The sequence below is a fragment of the Mauremys reevesii genome, linkage group 3, assembly GCF_016161935.1.
Source record: "Mauremys reevesii isolate NIE-2019 linkage group 3, ASM1616193v1, whole genome shotgun sequence".
NCBI lineage: Eukaryota > Metazoa > Chordata > Testudines > Geoemydidae > Mauremys > Mauremys reevesii.
In genome coordinates, this window is record NC_052625.1 from 99864484 (window position 1) to 99887543 (window position 23060).

General features: G+C 44.5%; 1 protein-coding gene across 6 annotated transcripts in view; it reads right to left on the reverse strand.

The window, feature by feature from the left end:
* The window catches only part of SASH1 (SAM and SH3 domain containing 1), a 270968-nt gene that overhangs the window by 43720 nt on the left and 204188 nt on the right, over positions 1-23060 (reverse strand). For all 6 annotated transcript variants that reach the window (XM_039532949.1, XM_039532948.1, XM_039532952.1 and 3 more), the window contains one exon: positions 9175-9307. In XM_039532949.1, coding sequence (XP_039388883.1) covers positions 9175-9307 — 133 coding nt within the window. The remainder of the gene's footprint in view (positions 1-9174; positions 9308-23060) is intronic.

Sequence of the window (23060 nt, forward strand, 5' to 3'; positions counted from 1 at the left end):
GATTTCTGTTTAGTCTGCAGAGCCTGTTAGGGGGCAGTATGATCTGAGAGGAGCAGAGTCCTGATTAGGGAATGGGACTTCTCTGATTAGGGGGCCTATAAAGACAACCAAGCAACCAGCCAGTGGCACATGAGACAGCAAACTGAGCTGTAAACAGGGGAGTATGAGTGGGAGTTTATGGGAGCGGTGTGTCTGGTGTTCTGGTATTGTTTGGATTTTGGGTTTTGTTTGCTTGTTATTTTTCTTTTTCCTTGACAGGACTTGAGGTGGGAAGTCTATGCCAGACAGAGGCAGAAGTGGGAGTGAACCAAGCAATGACAGACAATGAAGATGACCAGATGCAGAAGCTGCAGGATTTACAAGAACCTAGAGTGGGTACCTGAAAAGAGTTTCGTTTGTATGAAGTGCTGCTTGATAGAGCAGTTGGCAGAGAAGATCCGAGGTTTGGAGATGAAGGTGGAAAATACAGTTGATTTCAAAGGGGATTTGAGCAGATGAGGGAGGGAAGGTAAGAGGAGGTTGAAGGGAAAAGTCAAGACTCAGATACGAACTGGACTGAAGAACTCTGAGGGGAGACTTCTGGGTGAGGAAAGCGGACAGTGGAAGCATGTGACTACAAGAACCAGGCAAAGGAAAAATGATGGACTAGTGAGGGATAAATAGAGCCCAGGAACAGGTTTGCTGAGTTGGACAATGTAAAAGGCGAACAGCAGGCCATAACTGAAGGAGGGAGAGCAAGGAAGAAGAGAAAAAGCAGCCAGTTCTATGAGAAGAGTCTGTGGCGCTACCCGGAGTTCAGAGCCCAAGGGAATACAGGATGACTTGCAGAAGATTGCAAGGGAGAATAAAAGACAAGAGGACTTGCAGACAGAAAGAACTGGAGGAAGGGTGGAGAATGACACCATCACAAGGAAAGACAGGTCTATGTGATTGGTAACTCTCTACTAAGAAGAGAAGACAGGCCTGTCACCAGATCTGATCCAGAAAACATAAATGGTGTGCTGTCTGCTGGAAACTAAGATACGGGATGTGGACCTGAGGCCGAAGAGGATCCTGATGGGAATAGGAAAGAATCCACTGATTGTCCTTCATGTGGGAACAAATGACACAGCTAGATTCTCACTGGAACGTATCAAGGGAGACTATGCCAGGCTGGGGAAGATGCTTAAGGAAATGGAGGCTCAGGTGATCTTCAGTGGGATTTTACTTGTCCCTAGCAGACAGACAAGATTATGGTGATCAATAGATAGCTCAGGCAGTGGTGCTATAAACTGTACCCAATCAAGCAAGTAATGTGGGCAAAGCCAACCAGCAACCATTAAGATGTTTGTACACCAATGAAAGGAGCCTGAGTAACAGAATAGAGGAACTAGAACTACTGGTACAGGAATTGAAACCAGATATTATAGGGATAATAGAAACATGATGGAATAATAGTCATGATTGGAGTGCAGGTATTGAAGGGCATGTGCTGTTCAGAAAAGACAAAAATAAAGGTAAAGGTGGTGAAGTAGCATTATATATTAATGAGGAGTTAGACTGTAAAGAAATTAGAAGTAATGGAATGGATAACACAGAATCTGTTTGCACCAAAATCACTTTTGGGGGAAAAAGCTACTAGAGGTTCCCCTGATATAGTGTTTGGGGTATACTACAGATCTCCAGGATCTGATAAGGTCAGGATATGGATAGAGACCAATTTAATGTTTTTAATGAAATAATATTAGGAACTGAATGATTATGGGCAGGGCTGGCTCCAGACCCCATTGCGCCAAGTGCGCGCTTGGGGCGGCGTCCCGCGGGAGGGCGGCAGGCAGCTCCGGCGGACCTCCCGCAGGCATGGCTGCGGAGGGTCTGCTGGTCCCGGGGCTCCGGTGGAGCATCTGCAGGCGTGCCTGCAGGAGGTCCACCGGAGCCGCGGGACCAGCGGACCCTCCGCAGCATGCCTGCGCAGGGCCGCCCAGAGGATTCTGGGAGCCTGGGGTCTTCGGCAGTGGGGGCCCCTTCCGTTCTGGGACCCGCCGCCGAAGTGCCCCGAAGACCCGCGGCGGGCCCCCGCCGCCGAATTACCGCCGAAGCGGGGACCTGCCGCCAAAGTGCAGCTGGGTCTTCAGCGGTAATTCGGTGGCGGGAGTCCCCGCCGTGGGTCTTCGGGGCACTTCAGCGGCGGGTCCCGGAACGGAAGGGCCGCCGAATTACCGCCGAAGACCGGGCTCCACTTTGGCGGCGGGTCCCGCTTCGAAGGTAATTCGCCGGCGGGGGGTCCTTCCGCCCTGAGCGGAAGGACCCCCCGCCGGCAAAGACCAGGAGCGGAAGAAGCTCCTGGGCCCGGCCCTGCAAGAGTTTTCCGGGCCCCCCGGAGCGAGTGAAGGACCCCACTCCAGGGGCCCCAAAAAACTCTCATGGGGGCCCCTGTGGGGCCCGGGGCAAATTGCCCCTCTTGCCCTCCCCGTGCAGCCCTGCGCCTGTGGGAGGTCCACGGGAGCCGCGGGACCAGCGACTGCCAGAGCGCCTCCCCGCGGCGGCATGCTTGGGGCGGCACAAATCCTAGAGCCACCCCTGATTATGGGAGACTAACTTCCCTGATATAGATTGGAGGACACATGCTACTAATAATAGTAGGGCCCAGATTTTCCTGGATGTGAAAGCTGACAGATTTCTTCACCAAATAGTCACTGAACCAGCAAGAGGTGACACCATTTTAGATTTGGTATTGGTGAGTAGTGATGACCTCACATAAAAACTGATTGTAGGGGACAATCTTGGTTGGAGTGATCATGAGCTAATTCAGTGTAAACTAAATGAAAGTATAAACAAAAATAGATCTGCAACTAGGGCCCTTGATTTCAAAAGGGCAAAAACTTTACAAAATTAAGGGAATTAGTTAGGAAAGTGGACCAGATTGGAGAACTCAAGAATCTGAACATGGAGGAGGCTTGGAAGTACTTTAAATCAAACAATCTGAAGCTGCATCCCAAGAAAGCGAAAAACAATCGTAGGGAACGGTTGCAGACCAGACTGGATGAGCAAGTATCTCAAGCAGGTGATTAACAAAGCCTACCAGGAATGGAAGATGGGTTGGATCAGCAAGGAAAGCTACCTCTTGGAGGTCAGAAAATGTAGAGATAAAGTGAGAACTGCCAAAATCCAAGCAGAGCTGGGCCTTCAGGAAATTAAAACCAATATTAAAAAGTTCTATAGCCATATAAATAAAAATAAAACAAGGAAAGAAGAAGTGGGACTTCTAAAGAGGATATTTGAGAATGGGGTAGAGATTAAAGATAATCTAGGCATGGCCCAACACCTAAACAAATACTTTGCCTCCATTTTTAATAAGGCTAATGAAGAGCTTAGGGAGAGTGGTGGGCTGGCTATTGGGAGCAAGGATATTGAAAACAGAAATTACCACACCCACGGTGGAAGTCAAACTCAAAGAGTTTAACGGGACTAAATTGGGGAGACATGGATAATCTCCATCCAAGAATATTAAAGGAACTGGCACATGAAATTGCAATCCCAATAGCAAGGATTTTTAATGAATCTGTAAACTCGGCAGTCATACTTTATGACTGGAGAATTGTTAATACAGTAAAAGCTATTTTATTGGGTATGTTGGGAGAATGGGGAGTGCCAATAAGTGAAAAATGCCGGTTAACAAAGAGGGAGAAAGTTTGGGTGTGGGAGGGAGTGCAGGGGTGGGGGTTGGGGTGCAGGCTCTGGGAGGGAGTTCGGGTCTGGGAAGGGGCTTGGGATGCGGGAGGTGGTGCTGGATCTAGGGGCCGCTCACCTCATGTGGCTCCCTGCAAGCAGTAATCTGTCCTGGCTGCTCCTAAGTGGAGGCGCGGAAGGCAGCTCTGTGTGCTGCCCCCGCCCTACCCTACCCTGAGCTCTGACTCCACAGCTCCCATTGGCCAGGAACCGCAGACTGTGGGTATAGGCAGCATGCAGAGCTGTCTGCCACACCTCTGCCTAGGAGCAGCCAGGACAGGTCGCCGCTTGCGGGGAGCTACTCGAGGTGAGCAGCCCCTGGATCTGGCATCCTGCACCCCAAGTCCCTTTCTGCACCCAAACTCCCTCCCAGAGCCCTCACTCCGCACCCCCTCCCACATCCCAACCCCCTGCTGGCCCCACACCAACTGAACTATAAACTGAACTTTCAAGAAAGATCAGAAATGCTGGTTTATAGTGTTTTCCAGTTGGTGAAGTGCTGGATAAAACAGCTTTTACTGTATATATTTAAGTAAGGGGAAAAACGTGATCTGGGAAACTAAAGGCCTGTTAGTTTGACCTCAATTGTATGAAATGTCTTGGAACAAATTTTGAAAGAGAAACTGGGATAAAATACTACATGGTTTTACAAAAGGTAGATCATGCCAGATTAACTTGATCTCCTTTGAGAAGATAACTGATTTTTTAGAAAATCTACCTGGATTTCAGTAAGGCATTTGATACAGTTCCATATGGGAAATTACTAGTTAAATTGGAGAAGATGGGGATTAATATGAGAATTGAAAAGTGAATAAGGAACTGGTTAAAAGGGAGACTACAATGGGTCATACTGAAAGATGAACTGTCAAGCTGGAAGGAGGTTACTAGTGGAGTTCCTCATGAACTGGTTTTGGGACCAATCTTATTTAATATTTTTATTAATTGGAGTGTGCTAATAAACTTTGCAGATGGAGAAGGACTGGAATATCATACAAGAAGATCTGGATGACTTTGAGAATTTGAAGAATAAATGGGATGGAATTTAATAGTGCTAAGTGCAAGTCATGCACTTAGGTACTAACAGCAAGAATTTTTGCTATAACTTGAAGACTTATCAGTTGGAAGTGACAGAGGAGGAGGAAGACCTGGGTGTATTGGTTGATTCCAGTATGACTATGTGCCGCTAATGTGATGTGGCCATGAAAAAGGCTAATGCAATCCTAGGATGCATCAGATGAGGCATTACCAGTAAAGCTAAGGAGGTGTTAGTACCATTATGCAAGGCACTGGTGAGACCTCATCTGGAATACAGTGTGCAGTTCTGGTCTCCCATGTTTAAGAAAGTTTAATTCAAACTGGAAAAGGTGCAGAGACAGGCTATTAGGATGATCTGAGGAATGGAAAACCTACCTAATGAGAGGACACTCAATGAGCTTGGCTTGTTTAGTCTAACCAAAAGAAGGCTAAGGGGAGATATGACTGCTCTCTATTAATACATCATAGGGATAAATACCAGGGAGGGAGAGGAATTATTTAAATTGAGTGCCATTGTGGACTCAAGAATAAATGGATGACAACAAGTTTAGTCTTGAAATTAGATGAAGGTTTCTAACCATCAGAGGAGTGAAGTTTTAGAACAGCCTTCCAAAGGGAGCAGTGGGGGCAAAAAACCTGGCTGGCTTCAAGACTGAGCTTGATAGGTTTATGGAGGGGATGATATGAGGAAACTGCCTACAGTGGCATCTCCAATAACCAGTGATGGGATGCCAGATGGGGAAGGCTTTGAGTTACTACAGAGAATTCTTTCCCAGGTGTCTGGCTGGTAGGTCTTGTTCATGTGCTCAGGGTCTAACTGATCATCATATTTGGGGTCAGGAAGGAATTTTCCCTTGGATCAGGATCGGCAGAGACCCTGGTTTGTTTTTTTTTGCCTTCCTCTGCATCATGGGGCATGGGTGACTTGTAGGGTTAAACTAGTGTAAATGGTGGATTCTCTGTAACTTGATTTGAGGACTTCAGTAACTCAGCCAGAGGTTATGGGTCTATTACAGGGTGGGTAAGGTTCTGTGGCCTGTAGGGTGACCAGACGTCCCGATAAAATCAGGACTGTCCCACAATTTGCCCTGATATTTCGCTCTGCCGGCAGCACTGGTTTTTTTTTTTGCTCCGCCTGCTGCACTCGGCTTTTTTTTTTTTTTTTGCGCGCTGCCAGCGGGACACCCCCCCACGTGTCCCGATATTTTCTTCATCTCATCTGGTCACCCTAGTGACTTGCGACGTGTGGGAGGTCAGACTAGATGAACATGATGGTCCCTTTCTGGCCTTAAAATCTATGAGTCATTAAATACTGATTAGCTTGTTAAGATCAATAGCTTTTGCTGGACCAAACTGATAGTAAACCAAACCCACCAACCTAACAAGGCAACCATAAGGAGTCCCACTACCTGATTTAGCACTTGTACTCTGATTTTTAAGAACCATCACAAATGTCTTATCTAGAGAATCAACTTTATTCAATCAAATTTAACTACTTGCTGAAAGGGAGGGCTGGGGGACCTTACTATAGCATCTTTTGTGTTCTTGGGGAAGTCACTTGCCATCTGCAAAATGGGGATAATACTTATCAGAAGGTGTTGTGATGATTAAATAGACAGTGTTTGTAAAGCACTTTAAACCTGAAAATGATCCTCTTCCACAATTTTTTTTTCTGTGGCAGAGAGAAAATTTCCTTAGGGCAAGCTCCAACACATCATCCCCTAGTGAAGGAAAGGTTTTCAGTGGTTAGAGAAAGCAGCCCTATAATCACACAGATGTCCCTTGTTGTTATTAATCATGTTTATTACAGCGATGCCTAAGGGTCAACCAAAAGAAGGGTCCTATTGTGCTAGGCGCTGAACAAACACAGAGCAGTAGACAGTGTCTACTCCGAAGAGTTTACAATCCAAATAGACAAGACAGACACAGGGTGGGGGACAGGGTACAAAGAGACAGCAGTGTGATGGCAGCAAACAGCACGTTAGTTCCACAATTTTGGGGGGGTGGGTTTAATTCAGAAGGGATAAGCTAAATGGAAAAGAAAATGAAGAAAGAAAGTGGGAACACTAAGGAGAAGAAAGTGACGGGGTTGGGGAGGAGAAGGGGTTAGGTGGGGCAGGAGTGGAGTGAAGCGGAGATGAAAGGACTGAGAGAGGAGGAAGGATGGAGAAAACAGCCAATCAGCACAGACCAGACAAAATCCAGTCAAAATCTGTAGAAAGTCTCCGAATGGTCCAAGGTCCCTGCTTTGGCTGCTCCTGTTCCTACCAGCTGGACTCTCTGCTGACATCGCAATTAGGGTTCCCAACTTTCTAACTGCACAAAACAGAACACCCTTTGCCTCGCCCCATCCCTTCTCCAAAGCCCAACCCCTGTCCTGCCCCTTCTCTGAGGCCCCACTCCTGCTGACTCCATCCCCCCTCACTCCGTCGCTCACTCTCCCCCACCCTCACTCACACACTCATTTTCACCAGGCTGGGGTAGGGGGTTGGGGTGTGGGAGGAGATGAGGGCTCCAGCTGGGGGTGCGGGCTCCCAGCTGGGGATGAGTTCAGAGTGCAGGAGGAGGCTTAGGGTTGGAGCAGGGGGGAGTTTGGGTGTGGGAGGGGGTTCAGACAGGGGGCTGGCGGTGGATCTGGCTCCTAGGTGGAGGGGCCAGGGGGCTCTGCACGCTGCCCGTGCCCACAGGCACCACCCCTACAGCTCCTATTGGCTGAGATTCCCGGCCAAAGGGAGCTGCAGAGTTGGCGCCTGGAGCAGAGGTAGCGTGCAGAACCCCTGTGGCCACCCCTGTGCCTTGAAGCTGGACACGTCGGCCGCTTCTGGGGAGCTGCATGGAGCCAGAGTAGGCAGGCAGCCTGCCTTAGCCCCGCTGCGCTGCTGACCGGAGTTTTAGTAGCCTGGTCAGCAGTGCTAACCAGAGCCACCAGGGTCCCTTTTTGACTGGGCATTCCAGTTGAAAACTGGATGCCTAGTAACCTTATTCTTTCTGCAGTTTCCCCCCAAAGGCCACATGGGGGGGAGGGGATGGCAGACAGGTGCCACCTGGGTCCTAGTTTACCCAGAACATATGGGGGTCACCCCTGCATAATTTTGGGTCTCTGGAGTACTTGGGGGAAGGAGTAGCCATAGATGTGTCTCTTTCTACCCCCCCCCCCCTTCTTCCCAGTGCAGCAGTCCTGGGATAAATCCACCACCTTGGGGCATTCACTCAGGGGTTGTGTCTTCACTGCAGAATAAACTTGGGCTCTTACTCAGGTGTTGCCCCAACCCCCTCCCATCCCCACACAAAACCATCTCACCCCAAGGTTAGTGGTGCTTTCAACCCGGCCTAGCTGCTTGTATGGGGCTAGAGGCTAAAACCTGAGTGAGGCCTTCACTCAGGCTGGTACCTCAGGCAGTGAGGATATAGGTTAAATCATTCGAGTGCTGACAGTTCTCCAGCATCTTCATACTTCCGTCTATGCCCAGGAGGACAGACAAGTTCTATAATTCACTAAGAAAGAACCACAGAGCACCTCAGTTTATTGCAGCACAAAGAATAATGGGAATGACCCTACAAGTCCTAGCAACACACATAGGTGAGCGCAGCACCAGTGAGGATCCAGTAACTCGGGTATGGCTTTGCAGTATGGCTGCTCACATACAGGCTAGGCTAACTCCAGTGCTCAGACCCAGATACTGATCACCCAAGTTAACTGCAGTGTGGACATATCGACAGGGTGAGCACCTCTGCACCTCTCCCTAGGCTCTCTCTCCACCAGCAGCATGGCTTCTGCATGCTGTAGCTGATTGCCTATGTGTTTTCCACCAGGATCATAGAAGGCAGAGAGATGGAGTTAGTGCAGCAAGAATGTGTGATAGAAATTCTCTGGCCTCGCCAAAGAATGATACCATGTAGAACAGTTCCACCTTCACCAACCAGCCACTCCCCTTCCAAATCCTTAGCGCTGCAATTGGGGAATGTTCTTGCAAATGTGTCTCCAAAGGCTTGGAGAAAGAACCAAGTCAGGGTGGCTCTGCTCCACTGCTTGTGAGATAATAGGAGCACAAATGTCATGGAATTTTTGCTACCTTTCATTCTTTCCACAAAATACAACAGAGGGGATGAACATAGCCAAGTTCTAACCTCCAGATAAAAGGGCTCTCCAATATTGCACTTGGAGTGCTAACAGACCTTCAGCTGGTAGCAGTAACCACCTCCCAAACAGCCACATTGCTCTCCTTAAAGTCTTAAAACAGCTGGGATAACTCAGTCTTTATAGAAAACATCACCCAATTTCACAGAGCTATAAGTTTATGGCAGCGAGCACAATCATTCTTATTACCCCTCACCCAGAAAGCTCCCCGCCCCCAACCTTCTCTATTCAACACAGAAATAAAGTCACCCATTCAGTTTAGTTGAGAATAACTGTATGCACTTTGCTTTTACCTTCTGTGCTGGGTTTTTTCATTTCTTCCACCCTAATTAGTTTCTTTCTGACTCTGCGAGTAGAGTTAACCAGCTTGTGCAACCTCTTAAACTTCACCGACTCCTCTGTTTCATCATCCGATTGTTCTCTTGACTGGCAAAGAAACAAAGGGAATGTTAATAAAGTAATTGTTCCATAGCTTGCTCCTTGAAGTCAAGTTAACCCAACCCAGCTGCCGCTCTGTGTCAAAGCAGCTCTGTAACTGGCATTATATTCTCCACCCAGGTCAGAGAGAAGCATTGAAATTATTGACAGGTTTCAAAGTGCATAACATACCATTTTGACTTCTAATTCCGTGCAACGTGAGGTCCTAAAAGCACTGAAATACATTGCTGCCCTTGTCTTCCTTTCCATGCATTGTAATAACTACTTTCACGTCCTCTTTCAATGCATTCCAGGCAGGGCTTTTCTTACCATACCAGTTACGCTCCTGTGGTTTGGGTCAGGCACTGGTTTGTCTGGCCTGTCGGAACTTGCCATTTAAACCTGGTAATAAACAGCTTCTCCAAACTGAAACTCTATCATTGACTTTTTCCAGTCTTCCCAGAAAATCAAAACCAGCAGTACAAGAAGGGGACGGGAAGGAAGAGACTTCATTCTCGGTCTCGTTCATTAGCTACACGCCGCCACAGCTACAAAATCCTCTCTCTCCTCCTCCCCCTATCCCACACTCCTTTTGAAGGCTCTCAAGGCTAGGCTTAGGATGGGACACAACATTCCTCCAACAATGACCAAGGGAAAACTCTGACCTTTTCAGATATACAGTATAGTCCATATTCCCCAACATCCCGTTTCATTTTGCATCTGATCCATTATGCTCAGTTCCAGCTGTTTTCCCTCAAGTATCAAACATTACAGAGGCAAAAAAATATTCACTCGCTCCAGCAGCAGACACACAACAAGCTGAAACAATTTATTCCTTGTGGACGAAATGAGGGTTCCAATTTTTGAGACAGATCCAACGTTCAATATGCTACTTCCTCTGTTTTAATCTATTTAGAATGTAAAAAGGGGGAGAGAGGGACGGAAGGCACTCCAGCTCTTACAGTACAGGACTAGCACTGTATGCAGTGCATTCCAGCAAGCACTGCCCATTCCAGCTGGAGTGCTGCACAGATTGTACACCTTTGTCTTTGTGTACACCCCAGCCAATTCATCACATTCTAAGGTCCAGCTCAAAAATCTTAATGCATCTTCCTCTCAATGAACTTTAGGTCATCTGAGCTTCTATTTCAGACTGCATTATTTTCTTCTCGTGAAAAAAAACCCCACCCTGTTTTTACCTAACTGTGAGCCTATTTAAAGGCTGGCAAAATAGGAGAGTGTACAGGCTTTTAAAATATACATAAAAGTCAGAATGGAACAACAATATAAACCACAGGACAGGATGTCAAATGACAAACACACCGGGGTATATTTTCAAAGTCCAAAATGGCACTGAGATGCCGTTTATTGAAAGTCAATGGGAATTAGGTACAGCTTTGAAAATATATCCCTCATAAGGCCAAATTTTCTGCTGGTGCAATTCCTTTGAAGCCAGTGGAGTTGTGCCAGCAGAGCATTTGACCCACGTTCCTCAATTTACTTGATTAAAACAAAATTCACATTATCCTAAAATAAAAAAGGACTAAATGGTCTGCTGGTCGGATGCAGTATGGCAATTCCAATATTGCTAAACGCAAGAATCCGAAAGACCCAGTGAGTGCATTTATCATAGGGACCAACACAGTATGTAATTAGTTACCCAGAGTGAAAGATTATTATTTTAACACAACGAAGTAGGATAGCAGCAGACTGATTTAAATCGAGATAAATCATAGAATCATAGAATATTAGGGTTGGAAGAGACCTCAGGAGATCATCTAGTCCAATCCCCTGCTCAAAACAGGACCAATCCCCAACTAAATCATCCCAGCCAAGGTTTTGCCAAATCAGGCCTCTAAGGATGGATGAGTCCACCACCTCCTTAGGTAACCCATTCCAGTGCTTCACCACCCTCCTAGTGAAATAGTGTTTCCTAATATCCAACCTAGACCTCCCCCACTGCAACTTGAGACCATTGCTCCTTGTTCTGTCATCTGCCACCACTGAGAACAGCCGAGCTCCATCCTCTTTGGAAGCCCCCTTCAGGTAGTTGAAGGCTACTATCAAATCCCCCCTAACTCTTCTGAAGACTAAATAAGCCCAGTTCCCTCAGCCTCTCCTCATAAGTCACGTGCCCCAGCCCCCTAATCATTTTCATTGCCCTCTGCTGGACTCTCTCCAATTTGTTCACATCCCTTCTGTAGTGGGGGAACCAAAACTGGACACAATACTCTAGGTGTGGCCTCACCAGTGCTGAATAGAGGGGAATAACTAGAGACTGGTCAGCCTCACTTCAGTCCCCGGCAAAATCATGGAGCAGGTCCTCAAGGAATCCATTTTGAAGCACTTGGAGGAGAGGAAAGTGATCAGGAACAGTCAACATGGATTCACCAAGGGCAAATCATGCCTGACCAACCTGATTGCCTTCTATGATGAGATAACTGGCTCTGTGGATATGGGGAAAGCAGTAGATGTGATATATCTTGACTTTAGCAAAGCTTTTGATACTGTCTCTCACAGTATTCTTGCCAGCAAGCAGGGCTGGCTCCAGGCACCAGCAAAGGAAGCAGGGCCTGGGGCGACCAATAGAAAGGGGCGGCACTCCGTCTGTTACTGGGGTGGCATGTTTGGGGTCTGTGGCGGCAATTCAGCAGCAGTTCAATTGCTCCACCTCAGAATTTGGCAGTGGGCCCTTCACTCCCTCTCCTCCTCTTTGGCGGCACTTTGGCGGCAGCTCAATCGGGGTTTTTTTTTTTTTTTTTCCCCCGCTGCTTGGGGCAGCAAAAAAGCTGGAGCTGGCCCTGCCAGCAAGTTAAAGAAGTATGGATTGGATGAATGGACTATAAGGTGGATAGAAAGCTGGCTAGATTGTCGGGCTCAATGGGTAGTGATCAACAGCTCAATGTCTAGTTGGCAGCTGGTATCAAGCGGAGTGCCCCAGGAGTCGGTCCTGGGGCTGGTTTTGTTCAACATTTTTATTAATGATCTGGATAATGGGATGAATTGCACCCTCAGCAAGTTCACAGATGACCCTAAGCTGGGGGGAGAGGTAGATAGCTGGAGGGTAGGGATAGGGTCCAGAGTGACCTAGACAAATTGGAGGATTGGGCAAATAGAAATCTGATTAGGTTCAACAAGGACAAGTGAAGAGTCCTGCACTTTGGAAGGAAGAATCCCATGCACCACTACAGGCTGGGGACCAACTGGCTAAGCAGCAGTTCTGCAGAAAAGGACCTGGGGATTATAGTGGACAAGAAGTTGGATATGAGTCAGCAGTGTGCCTTTGCTGCCAAGAAAGCCAGGAGCATATTGGGCTGTATTAATAGGAGCATTGCCAGCAGATTGAGGGATATTTGTTTGATTAAAAGCAACAGCAGAGTCTGACCATCAGAACTTTCCTACCAAGCAGGAATATCTATATCTCTATATTTTTTTTGTAAGGGAGAAAGACTGTTAATACCTTATGGATTAGGCCTTACGCATCTGCCATTACAAGTGGTAGTCACAAGAGCTGGTCTGGATTTTTTTCAGTTAACTTTTTTGCTGGAAAATGCTGATTCTTTGAAACAAATTGTTTATGGAAAAGGATTGGGTTTGACAAATTGAAAGCAATTTTGAAAAAAAGTTTTGAAATTATTGAAACAAGACATTTTGGTATTTTCTGAACAAAAAGTTCCATTTTTTGGTTTGAAATGGCTTTTCATTTTGAAATGTAAATTCATTTATAATTTTAAAATGTGAAAAAATAAGAAAGGTCAAAATTGGAACCAAATGTGTCAAAATGATCAAAATAAAATGTTTTGATTGACCTGATCCTCTTTTTTCTCTTTGTTTTTTGGTTCACAACATTTTTCAACATTTCAACTTTTCATCCCAATTTGGGATGGGAAAAAATGTTCCAAGTCTCAAAATTTCTCACAGGCTGGGAAAACCATTTCCCACCCAGCTCTAGCAACCCTTCTCCTGCAGGCTTTTTCAATGCTGCTTGCTATCAAAATCTTCTTAAGTCTTTCAACGTATTGTAACAATACAAAAGTACAGGCACAATCTCTGGATATTCAGGGGAGACCTTTGCAAAGTGTTGCCCTGGTGTGGAACATTTTTATAGGTAACGAAGGAAATCTACATTACAATCAATGGTTTCCTGCAGGGAAAGGTCCCACAGCAATCAAGGCTAGCAATCAGAAAGGGCACTTTATAGCAGTCAACATGGTAGGTGTCCCACTCAGAGGTCAGAGAGCGCTTACAGTGCAGTGAGTCTATAAATGTTTTATTGCTACATGTATAAGGCTATCCTATTACACTAAATTTCAGCACAGTTAACCCTTTATGTACAGCAAATAGAGGCATCCAATATGCATAATACCCTGACTCTGAAGTAGCCTTATTAAGAGACCTTCCTGAATATTCCAAAGGGAAAACAAATGGATTTACAGTACTGTAAATAGGAACAACCTAATTTCCATCTTTGCTGCTTCAAATTTTTTCCATCCAAAAGCCCATATGGCTCAACTTTTAATTATTTTGGCTAATGCTGTATGTAGTAATTCTGTGGTGAATGCATAAGTGTTTCATTTCTCGTTTCCATGGCAACATTACATCAGATTGCAGACAGCTGGCTCCACAGTTTTAAACCATAACAAATTGACCAAGCCAAGACAAAAAATGATACATGCTTTAAAGAGACAGTGCGCCATTCTGCTGCCAGTGGAATAGAGCAAAGCCTATGGGGCCTATTTGGCACTTATGCTTGGGCGGAGTCTCCTTTCCCAGCTTCTTTTGGAACAAGTGCATCTTTGACACATCTGCAATGTTCTAATAGTGAAGAAACTGGGCCAGTTTGGAGAACTCTATTGGAGAACACAACCGCACGAAGGGCTACAGGGAAACTGGAATTAAATTAACAGCATCTGTAAATACCAAGGACTGCATACAGAGAACAGCAACAATCATGCATTGAATGACTGGAAAAGTATAACTCCAAGCTGTAGCTGCAGCCTCAGCTCTTTCTGAGAGCAAGTGTGACCATAAGACTGAAAATGTTCTTGAAACCCTAATTGTGTCATCACCTTTGCCATGCTCTGTGCCCAGAATGGCCTCCTTGATTCTGTACCCCACACAACCTCCTCTTCTGCCTTCAATAGCTATTTTCAAAATCCATATTTTCCCACAATCCCTTAAAGCAAAATTAGAACAATTTTAAAAGTAATTGTTTAAAAAAGTAATCCAGGGAGTAAAATAAGCACTGCAGCCACATAACGTACTGTCCTCCATCCCGCTTGCCTCCTCCCCCTGTGACTTTTTTATGCTGTCATTTTAGAACATAAGTTCTTTGGGGCACAGATATGTACCTTGTTCTAGATCTATGAAACACTATCCAGTCCATTTTAGGGTGGTATATAAATAATAATATTGAACAATCCTAACTTCCCGGCTTGAATTAGAGCTTTATAAAGCGTGTTCACATTTATGAGGGTATATGGAATTATTGGACTAATATAAAACAGAAGCAGCTAACACTCTGCAGGGAAGTTTTTGGGATCACTTCACGGTTTCAGAGGCATTCTTTGTAAAACACATAACGTATGATTGCTTGCTAGCCCACTCCTAATAAAATAGAAGTATTTAAGAAATATCAGGGCCATGTCCAGATAAATCAAGTAAGCTTGATTTATCTGCTTCAGCTCTGTAAACAAAAACATACATGATGTTTTACTCAAGCTGTATGAAGCCATTTGGAAAGATATCAAACTTCTGAAATTAATTTCATGCCCTAGTAATAGCTTATTCCTGTACTGAACCAGAAAATCTCCCAACAAATCTCCAAATTTGAGTCCAAATTGCAATTGTGTTGGGACAGTCAGACAATTCTTGAGAGGCAGAATGGGGCAAATACACAAGTTCTATGTATGATGTGCCCCATAATTAACCACTTATTAATCACTCCAGAACTCCGAGCTTATGTCAAATCAAACAGATTTGCTGCTTGCGTTGGAAGATGTGGTTACATGTGTCCCTTCTCCCTTTCTCTCTGAAACAAGCTTTACGCCCGCCAAAAATATAATCATTTTACTGTCGAGGCGGGGACACCTCCCCCGCCCCCCAAGAAGCCCGACTTTAGTCGGGGACCGGAAAATAGAACAGAAGAGAGTACAGAGTCCCAGGGAAAGGAAAAGAGGAGACAAGAAAAGCTCAGCATGTTATGCGGTGCCTAAGAATAACCACAAAAGCCTTTTCTCTCTCAGACAAGAGGCACATCCTCTCCATATCATCCACACACTTAATGACTTACCGGCTTCGGCATTTATAGGCCTACAGCTCAGTTCCGAATAATTCCCCCAAGTGCTCAACTCCTGCTCTGTCAGCTTAGTAACCGTAAAATTTAGGATTAGGCACTTCTTCTTAAGTTCTATATTCGATTAGTATCCTGTGCACAAGACACCTCTTCTCCAGACATGCGTCTGACAAAGTGGGTATTCACCCACAAAAGCTTATGTTCCAGTACTTCTGTTAGTCTATAAGTGCCACAGGACTCTGTCGCTCTTCTCCAGAGTTACATTATCAGTCATCACACTGGCTCCGACTCCACTGCTTAATATGTAAAGAAGAAAAAAAGCACGTTGCTGGACTCAATTAGCTGCTTTCTGCTCACTGACTGATTCCCCCAGTTACTTGCTAGCTTGCAAGAAAGGCATAAGTCATCAGCTCTAAGCAAATCTTCTATTCACCACAAGGAAAAAAGGGAGTGTTGTACATGGCAAACAATCCCTGTTTTCACTGACGAAGGCTTGCTGACCTCTTGCTGGCCTCCAGTTCCTTAATTACTGTCTATGGAATTTCAGTGAAAGAAAAAAAACATACAGAGAATCTGTGCAAAGCCAGGATGAGAACTGACCCTCAAACACTACTGCTAGAGTGGAGACTGTCTCTTTAGGAAATGCAACTAAAACCTTTTACCAGCTTGGGGTTTGGTTTTTTTTATTCTTTTGACAAAAAGCCCCGAGAGAGATCCCCACTGAAAAATAACCCTTGCCTGAACGTTATTCTTGAAATTATAGAATCTATTTTTATAATAATCATTAAGTGGGAACTCAAATGTTCTTCCCTCACCCAAGTGCCATTTAAGTTCTCTCCCAAATCTTACTGACCAAAATCTCAGTTTAGCTCAGGTTTTCACGATGCTGCTTCACCAGGCACTAGAACGTGCACATGAAAAGTGAGATCTCTCCCTTTTCTCCCAAGGCTGAGCTCAAATCTCTTGCCATGTGCCTGATCTCCACCTTTCCTGGGAGGATAATCTGAGGGCTTGTCCACACGGAGACATAGTGTACAGCAAACTGGGTGTAAATCAGTCTGCACATACTACCAGGCCACGTGGACCCCATTACTGCCCACTCAAAGTTCCGTAGTGCACTTTGACTTACTGCTGTTTCAAGCAGCAGAAGCAGTACCGAGAATCTGGCCCTTTTTTGGTATGTGCAACATGTTGTTCTTTCATGACCCATCTAGCCATCTGGATACTTTTTTACTTTCTCCATCTTAGTACCAATGACTATAAAGCCAAACCTGTGCAAAGCAGGGCCCTTCCAGCTCCACAGAAATCATGTGAACCTTTTTTCTGGTTTCGATTCGATTTGGTTTCATACACTCTGAGTTTTGCTTTTCACTTGAACCCCAAAAATCCAAGTAAAACTCAGCTGAAACGTCTGAGCTTTGGGAGAAACCGCTGAGTTTTCTCAGAGTTCCATGAGACACTGGCCAGCTTCACTTGAAATTTGTCCCAGATTCAAGCATGGGCAAAGCTGACCCAAGTTTTGGGCTTGCAACTTCAGTTTTGCCTGTTTTCAGGTTTCATTAAGAACATTTCACAAAGCTAATCACAGCACAGGCTATGTATGTAACACTGTGTAGTGTCTGGATGTGATAATACGGACCACACTGTAAGGTTAGAGGAAAATTACTCCTACCTTTACAAAAATTATAAGGGGTCAAAAATGTGTTTGCCACTTAGCAAAAGTAACCGTATAAAAGTAGAAATATAAAACATATTGTGCAAATTATCCCTAGCATTAAAATTCAGTAACACCAGAGCTGAATTTGGACCAGTATTACTTATGAAAAAATCAAAGGAGTTCACCAATGGCTAGTCAGATGAGAGACACATTACACATTAGCTGGCGATGACATTGCCTGATGAAATTAGTGGGAAGTGTGTGTCATTTCTGTAGAAATAATTAAAAAAAAATGTAATTCTCCTAGGAGGTCTGTCTATTCTGGAATAGTTGCTGAGGCAAGTTTCAAGATGTTAACTATTTGCAGGTTTTCAGTTAAAATAACTTTTTAGGACACATCTTTGACTGCGACAATTCGTCCTGTTGAATAGTACCTTATAGTAGGTAATTAGTCTAATTAATTTTAATGCGATGACATGCATAGTAATATACCACTCAGCATGAGTAAGAGTGGCAGAATCAAGCTCTATTTAATGTCTGTTGCAATAAAATGTCCTCCCTCAAGGTCTAGTACATTTTTCATCAGCCCAAATAATACTGTATGTGAAATAGTGCTTCTAGCAATGGTACGTCTTAAGAGCCTTTTGTGTGACATGTTTTGGCAGGGCTGAGGTGGCCTGGGGGAGACCGCCATTCTTTGGAATATACTGTACTAAAAATCAGCTCTGGGCTCCGCTCCAAAGCCCTGGAGCGCAGAGCAGCTCCAGAGCAGTGGAACTCCGGGTTTTTGCCTGGAGCTGGAGCACAGCTCCAAAGCCCTGCTAAAAATGAATGGAGCTTAACGTCATCATCCAGGAGAACCAGTTTATTGGAATAGCATAAAAACCTCGAGTGAGAACAGTGAAGTGATTAAATGTAGTTATATTCATATCAAAGATGGTTCATAATAAGAGAGGCTCCTTTAAGGCCTTGACTACATAGGCAGTGGTATGTAAGGTACAGGCATTACACATGTGGCTACATGCCACAGTGGAAAGCAGGTGGTGTCCACACTGTAGCGTGTAGCTACACATGGCAATTAAAGGCTCTGGCACGGTGGGTGGGGTTGGGGAGAAGGAGCAGCAGGTAAAAAAGTCTGACAGCTCTGCTCTGCTGGAGCCTTTCTCCATTGCAGGGAGCGGTCAGAACCTTTCCCTGCTGCCTTTCCCCTACCAGAGCCTTGCCCCATGGTGGGAAAAGGCTCCATCAACAGGACACTACACTGCTAAAAATAGCAGTGTAGATGGGGGAGGCACTGCTTGGGTGCATAGAGAGCCATGTAGGTTCTGGCATGTCTTTATTTGCCTAAGTAGTGCCTCACCTCTACACGGCTACTTATACCCGTGCTAGGGGGGAATGCTGTACATAAACTCTACAAGCTGCTGTAAGATTTGTGCAGAACACACATTCCCTTAATGAGGGGTGAAATAATTTAAATCCTGTTATTACAATATTTTTACAACAGTAAAATGATTAAAGGCACCATCATAAGCAAAATGAAGGAAACGCCAATCCCGGGGGAGGCAAGTGGCAATCAACTTGAGCTCAATTAAAATTCTCTGTTGTACCATAGGTAAAGATTATTCAGCACGGGCCTGCCAAGTGGGGGAATGAAACACATGGATTTTGAAACTCTTGATTCTTGAGCTGAGCAAGACTTTGTTCCAGAAGTAACATGCTTAGTCTTCAAAGGGACAGGGTGGGGAGAGGGAAACCACAGTACATTTACAGCATCTTCTGCTGCCTGGTTCATACACTGAGAATGGCATATTCCATAGAAAGAACTGTTAACCAGCTGAACAGAAAGTAGGGGAATTAGGCAGCTGCCAGATGGGGAAAAGTATAGAAAGAACAAGATAACATGTTAGCCAGGAGTAGGAAATATTAATGAAGCCTCCCCCTCCATATAACTGCCTAATATCTTGTAGTAAATTAAGACAGCATGACCGTGTCCACATGATCAGAACTGTGCTGGCTACCACTCTATTTAAATACAGTTGTTGCTTGAAGGCTCCTAATCCTTTTTATTTTTAGCAATATTAACAGGGATGTTTTTCTTAGCCTTCGTACAAATTAATTATATAGGGTCAAATCCAGCACTAGCGTAAGCATGTACAACTCCTGTTGAAAGTCAATGTGAGTTTTGCTGGGCTACCCATCAGCTGAGTTGCCTCACAGTCAATAGTTTAGCATAAGCTGGTTGTTAGAAAATAAAAATTCCTTGTAACAAATGGTCAGGGAAACACTAGAGCCCTACAAGCCACAATGGTGATTAAACCTACAAATAACAAGGCAGTTTCTGATCACAGCATGGAGATGGCCTCCACGGTAATCTGTAATGGCAAAAAAACTGATTAAGTTTTATTTTTAACCCTACACCCAAATAGGCATCTCCTGTACATTTTAGAAATGCTCTGGAAAATTTCAGACTGAAAGGGAAAAAAATAACAGCTTTTAAAAGCCAAGTATTAACAAATCTTTGACTAACTCCTGCTATATCATCATCATCACCACACAGTACTCATACAACTTTTAAACACTGAATTGCTCACTGGAACCTAAAATGCTGATTTGTGTTTCTCTTGTTAATGTTCCCATAGGTTACTACACCCGTGAGACAATAAAGTTGGCCATATGTTTGGGGAAAGGTCAGGTCTTTTGTTATGCTGTAGTTCTTTAGCCAACCTCACTAGGACCTAATTGTGAGCTGCTGAGCCTGTGATGTCAGTGGGAGATGAGGGCATTCAGCACCTTATAGGATGAGGTCCTATGTTCTACATGTAACCTGGGAATTCAGTGCTATGACTATAAAGCTAGTCTTGACAATTACGGATTCTTTCTTTGTTATAACTATTTCTAAGCACTGCCAATATTATAAGGAGGTGCAGAGACATTAAATCACATCAGTGCATGCTGGAACTGACAAACCTGTGTTAAAACAGGACTAAATACAGTACAGTGTAAAAACAAAAAGCTCTGCATTCATCCAAAAGCATGCTCAGCAACCAGCTTCCTTCCACTACTTCAAAGATCATGCAAGCCCTTGAGGGACCACAAGCTACTCAAGAAACAGTACAACACAAACATCCACTTCCACCCAGGGGCGGCTCTAGGAATTGGGCCGCCCCAAGCAGGGCGGCACGCCGTGTGAGGCGCTCTGGCAGTCGCCGGTCCCGCGGCTCTGGTGGACCTCCTGCAGATGTGCCTGCGGAGGGTCCACTGGTCCCGCGGCTTCGGGGGAGCATCCGCAGGCACGTCTGCAGGAGGTCCACCCGAGCCGCGGGACCAGCGGACCCTCCGCAGGCATGCCTGCGGGAGGTCCACCGCAGCCGCCTGCCGCCCTCCCAGCGGCATGCCGCCCCAAGCGCACGCTTGGCGCGCTGGGGTCTAGAGCCGGCCCTGCTTCCACCCTCCAGCTTTTCATGGAGAAAAACTTCTTGCATAAACTTAGAAGTCTCCATTTGTTAGAGACAAAGATATGCTAGCTCTAATGCCTGAAAGTTCATACTCTCTAAGACAAAATAATTTTTCAAAATGTTAAAGCTATCAATCCATGTATGTCAGTATCACCTGGTACACTGCAGTGACTGAAATAATTACAAATGATAAATATTCGTCATATTCTCTCCTTTGCTAATGATAAATACAGATTGTGAATATTCACTGGCTTTTAATTTACTTCCAATTAGTTTAACTGACTATATTACAACATAAAGAGCTGGGCTTTTTTTCCTGGTTACTATAATACAATGTCTCAGATTATTAGCAATATCAACTTGAACAACTGGTTGAAGGTTTCAGGAATTCATCTGTAACAAGATTAAAATCAGTAGAGATTTTTAAAGAATTGCTACGTTTGGAAAGTATCAGCAGTCTTAATCATTACAATTCTGTTACATAGTGCAGCATAACAGATTTACTGTCATTTTTCTTAGATTTTGGGGCAGAATTGGTTTTAAAGAAATTATACTGTAATTTTTCAACTTCTTTATATCTATCAACCAATATAATAGTAACTGTAATGCTAAGAGCCAATTCTAATAGTAGACTTTTATTTAACCATGTTTTATTCCCAACAGTTTTATAAAAGGGGGGCAGGTGCATGCATAATTCTTGATTTAACTTTTAGAACCTCTTTAAATAGTAATTTAATTACAAATTGGAAAAAGATACCTAGGAATTGCCATAGTGGATCAGCCCTGTATCCTGTCTCTGGCTGTGACCAGATGCAAAAATCAATGCTTCACATTCCTTTAAATCTTAGGTCCATTAAGCTATGTAGTAAAATGAAACACGTCCTTTGTGAAAAATTATAAAGAATGAAAACAGTAAAAGCACCTTTGGTACTCACTGGAACTATTTTCTGTGGGGACTCTATTTCCTCTTATTAAGAAATGCATTAGCATAAGATGGATAACAGAAGAAATCAAGTAGGAAGCTTTTCTAAGCAATGGTAGATGGTGATTTGCATTATATACCTCAGGAGTTAGTCTGGATCTGCTGACATGCTTTATAAAGAAAATAAGTGGGTGGGTTAATTTAGTGCTGGTGAAAGGTGCTGAGTAGACAGCCCTGGAGAGTGAAGTCCGCTGTTTATTAAAAGGGCAGGTACAACCAGGATAGCGGCAGTGCTTGTTTCCCCACCGATAACGTGGCTTCACTCCTGGCAGTTCATTTTCTAGCCCTATTCATTCCTTGCTCTCTTTGCTGAGACTGACAAGGGCACCAAGCAGTATGAGAGGCTACAGGAACATGGCATGGTTAAAAGAGGAACTCTCAAAATGGGATTATATAGTTCCATTTGAAGAGTCTGTGCTAGCAAATCAGATTTCTGGATAGCAGACAGCTCTTTCTTGATCAAAGTTGAAACAAAGTACAAACAATTCAGCCAATGATAATTATGACTTAATTTAACGTATACCTAGAGAAAATGTCAGTGATGTTTATTAGTGGTCTCTGGCCTAGTGGGTATATATTTTTTAAAATATGGAGATATACCTATCTCATAGAACTGGAAGGGACTCTGAAAGGTCATTAAGTCCAACCCCCTGCCTTCACTAGCAGATCCAAGTACTGATTTTTCCCCAGCATCTTAAGTGCCCCCCCCCCCCCGGGTACACTTTCTGTCACAATACTCTCTCCCTAAAACCCACACAAAACAAACAAAAAAAGAACAGATCATGACAACTGGTACCAGTTAGCAGTCTCAGTAGAGGTGCATGGAGAGGGAATTATGCCATATCATCATAGTTGATGATGGTTCTTTCAAGTCAGGGTTGAGGCACATTTGTAGAGCAGGGTAGGGAGCTATGCACGGCTATCTCCATGCTGTACGCCCACTTTGGATGAGCAGAAGATTTCAATCTCCAGATTTATCAAATAGGCCAGAATCTTTGCAGAGCACAGAAGTCACATCAGTTAGCATACAAAAGAAAGCAATGTGGTCATGAAACCTTCCCTTTTCTTCCCCCAGACTTTCCAACTCCTAGGAGAGGACAAATAAGCACTTATATAAAATCTAGAGAGGGTCTTGTTTGTAATCTGCACCTGCTTTATGTCCTAACATTTGGCAAGAGGCAGCGAGACCAGCCTTATTCCAGAAGAGACATGAAATCAAAATATTAAGATATATTTAAGTAAAGTAATTAGAAATTCTACACTCTAGATGCCCTGTCTAACCAAAAAGACAGCAACTATCCCCATAGAGCAGGGATATTGGTTTCCTATACAAGTGAGTAGTAGATATACTTCCTAAAAACAAACTGGTCATG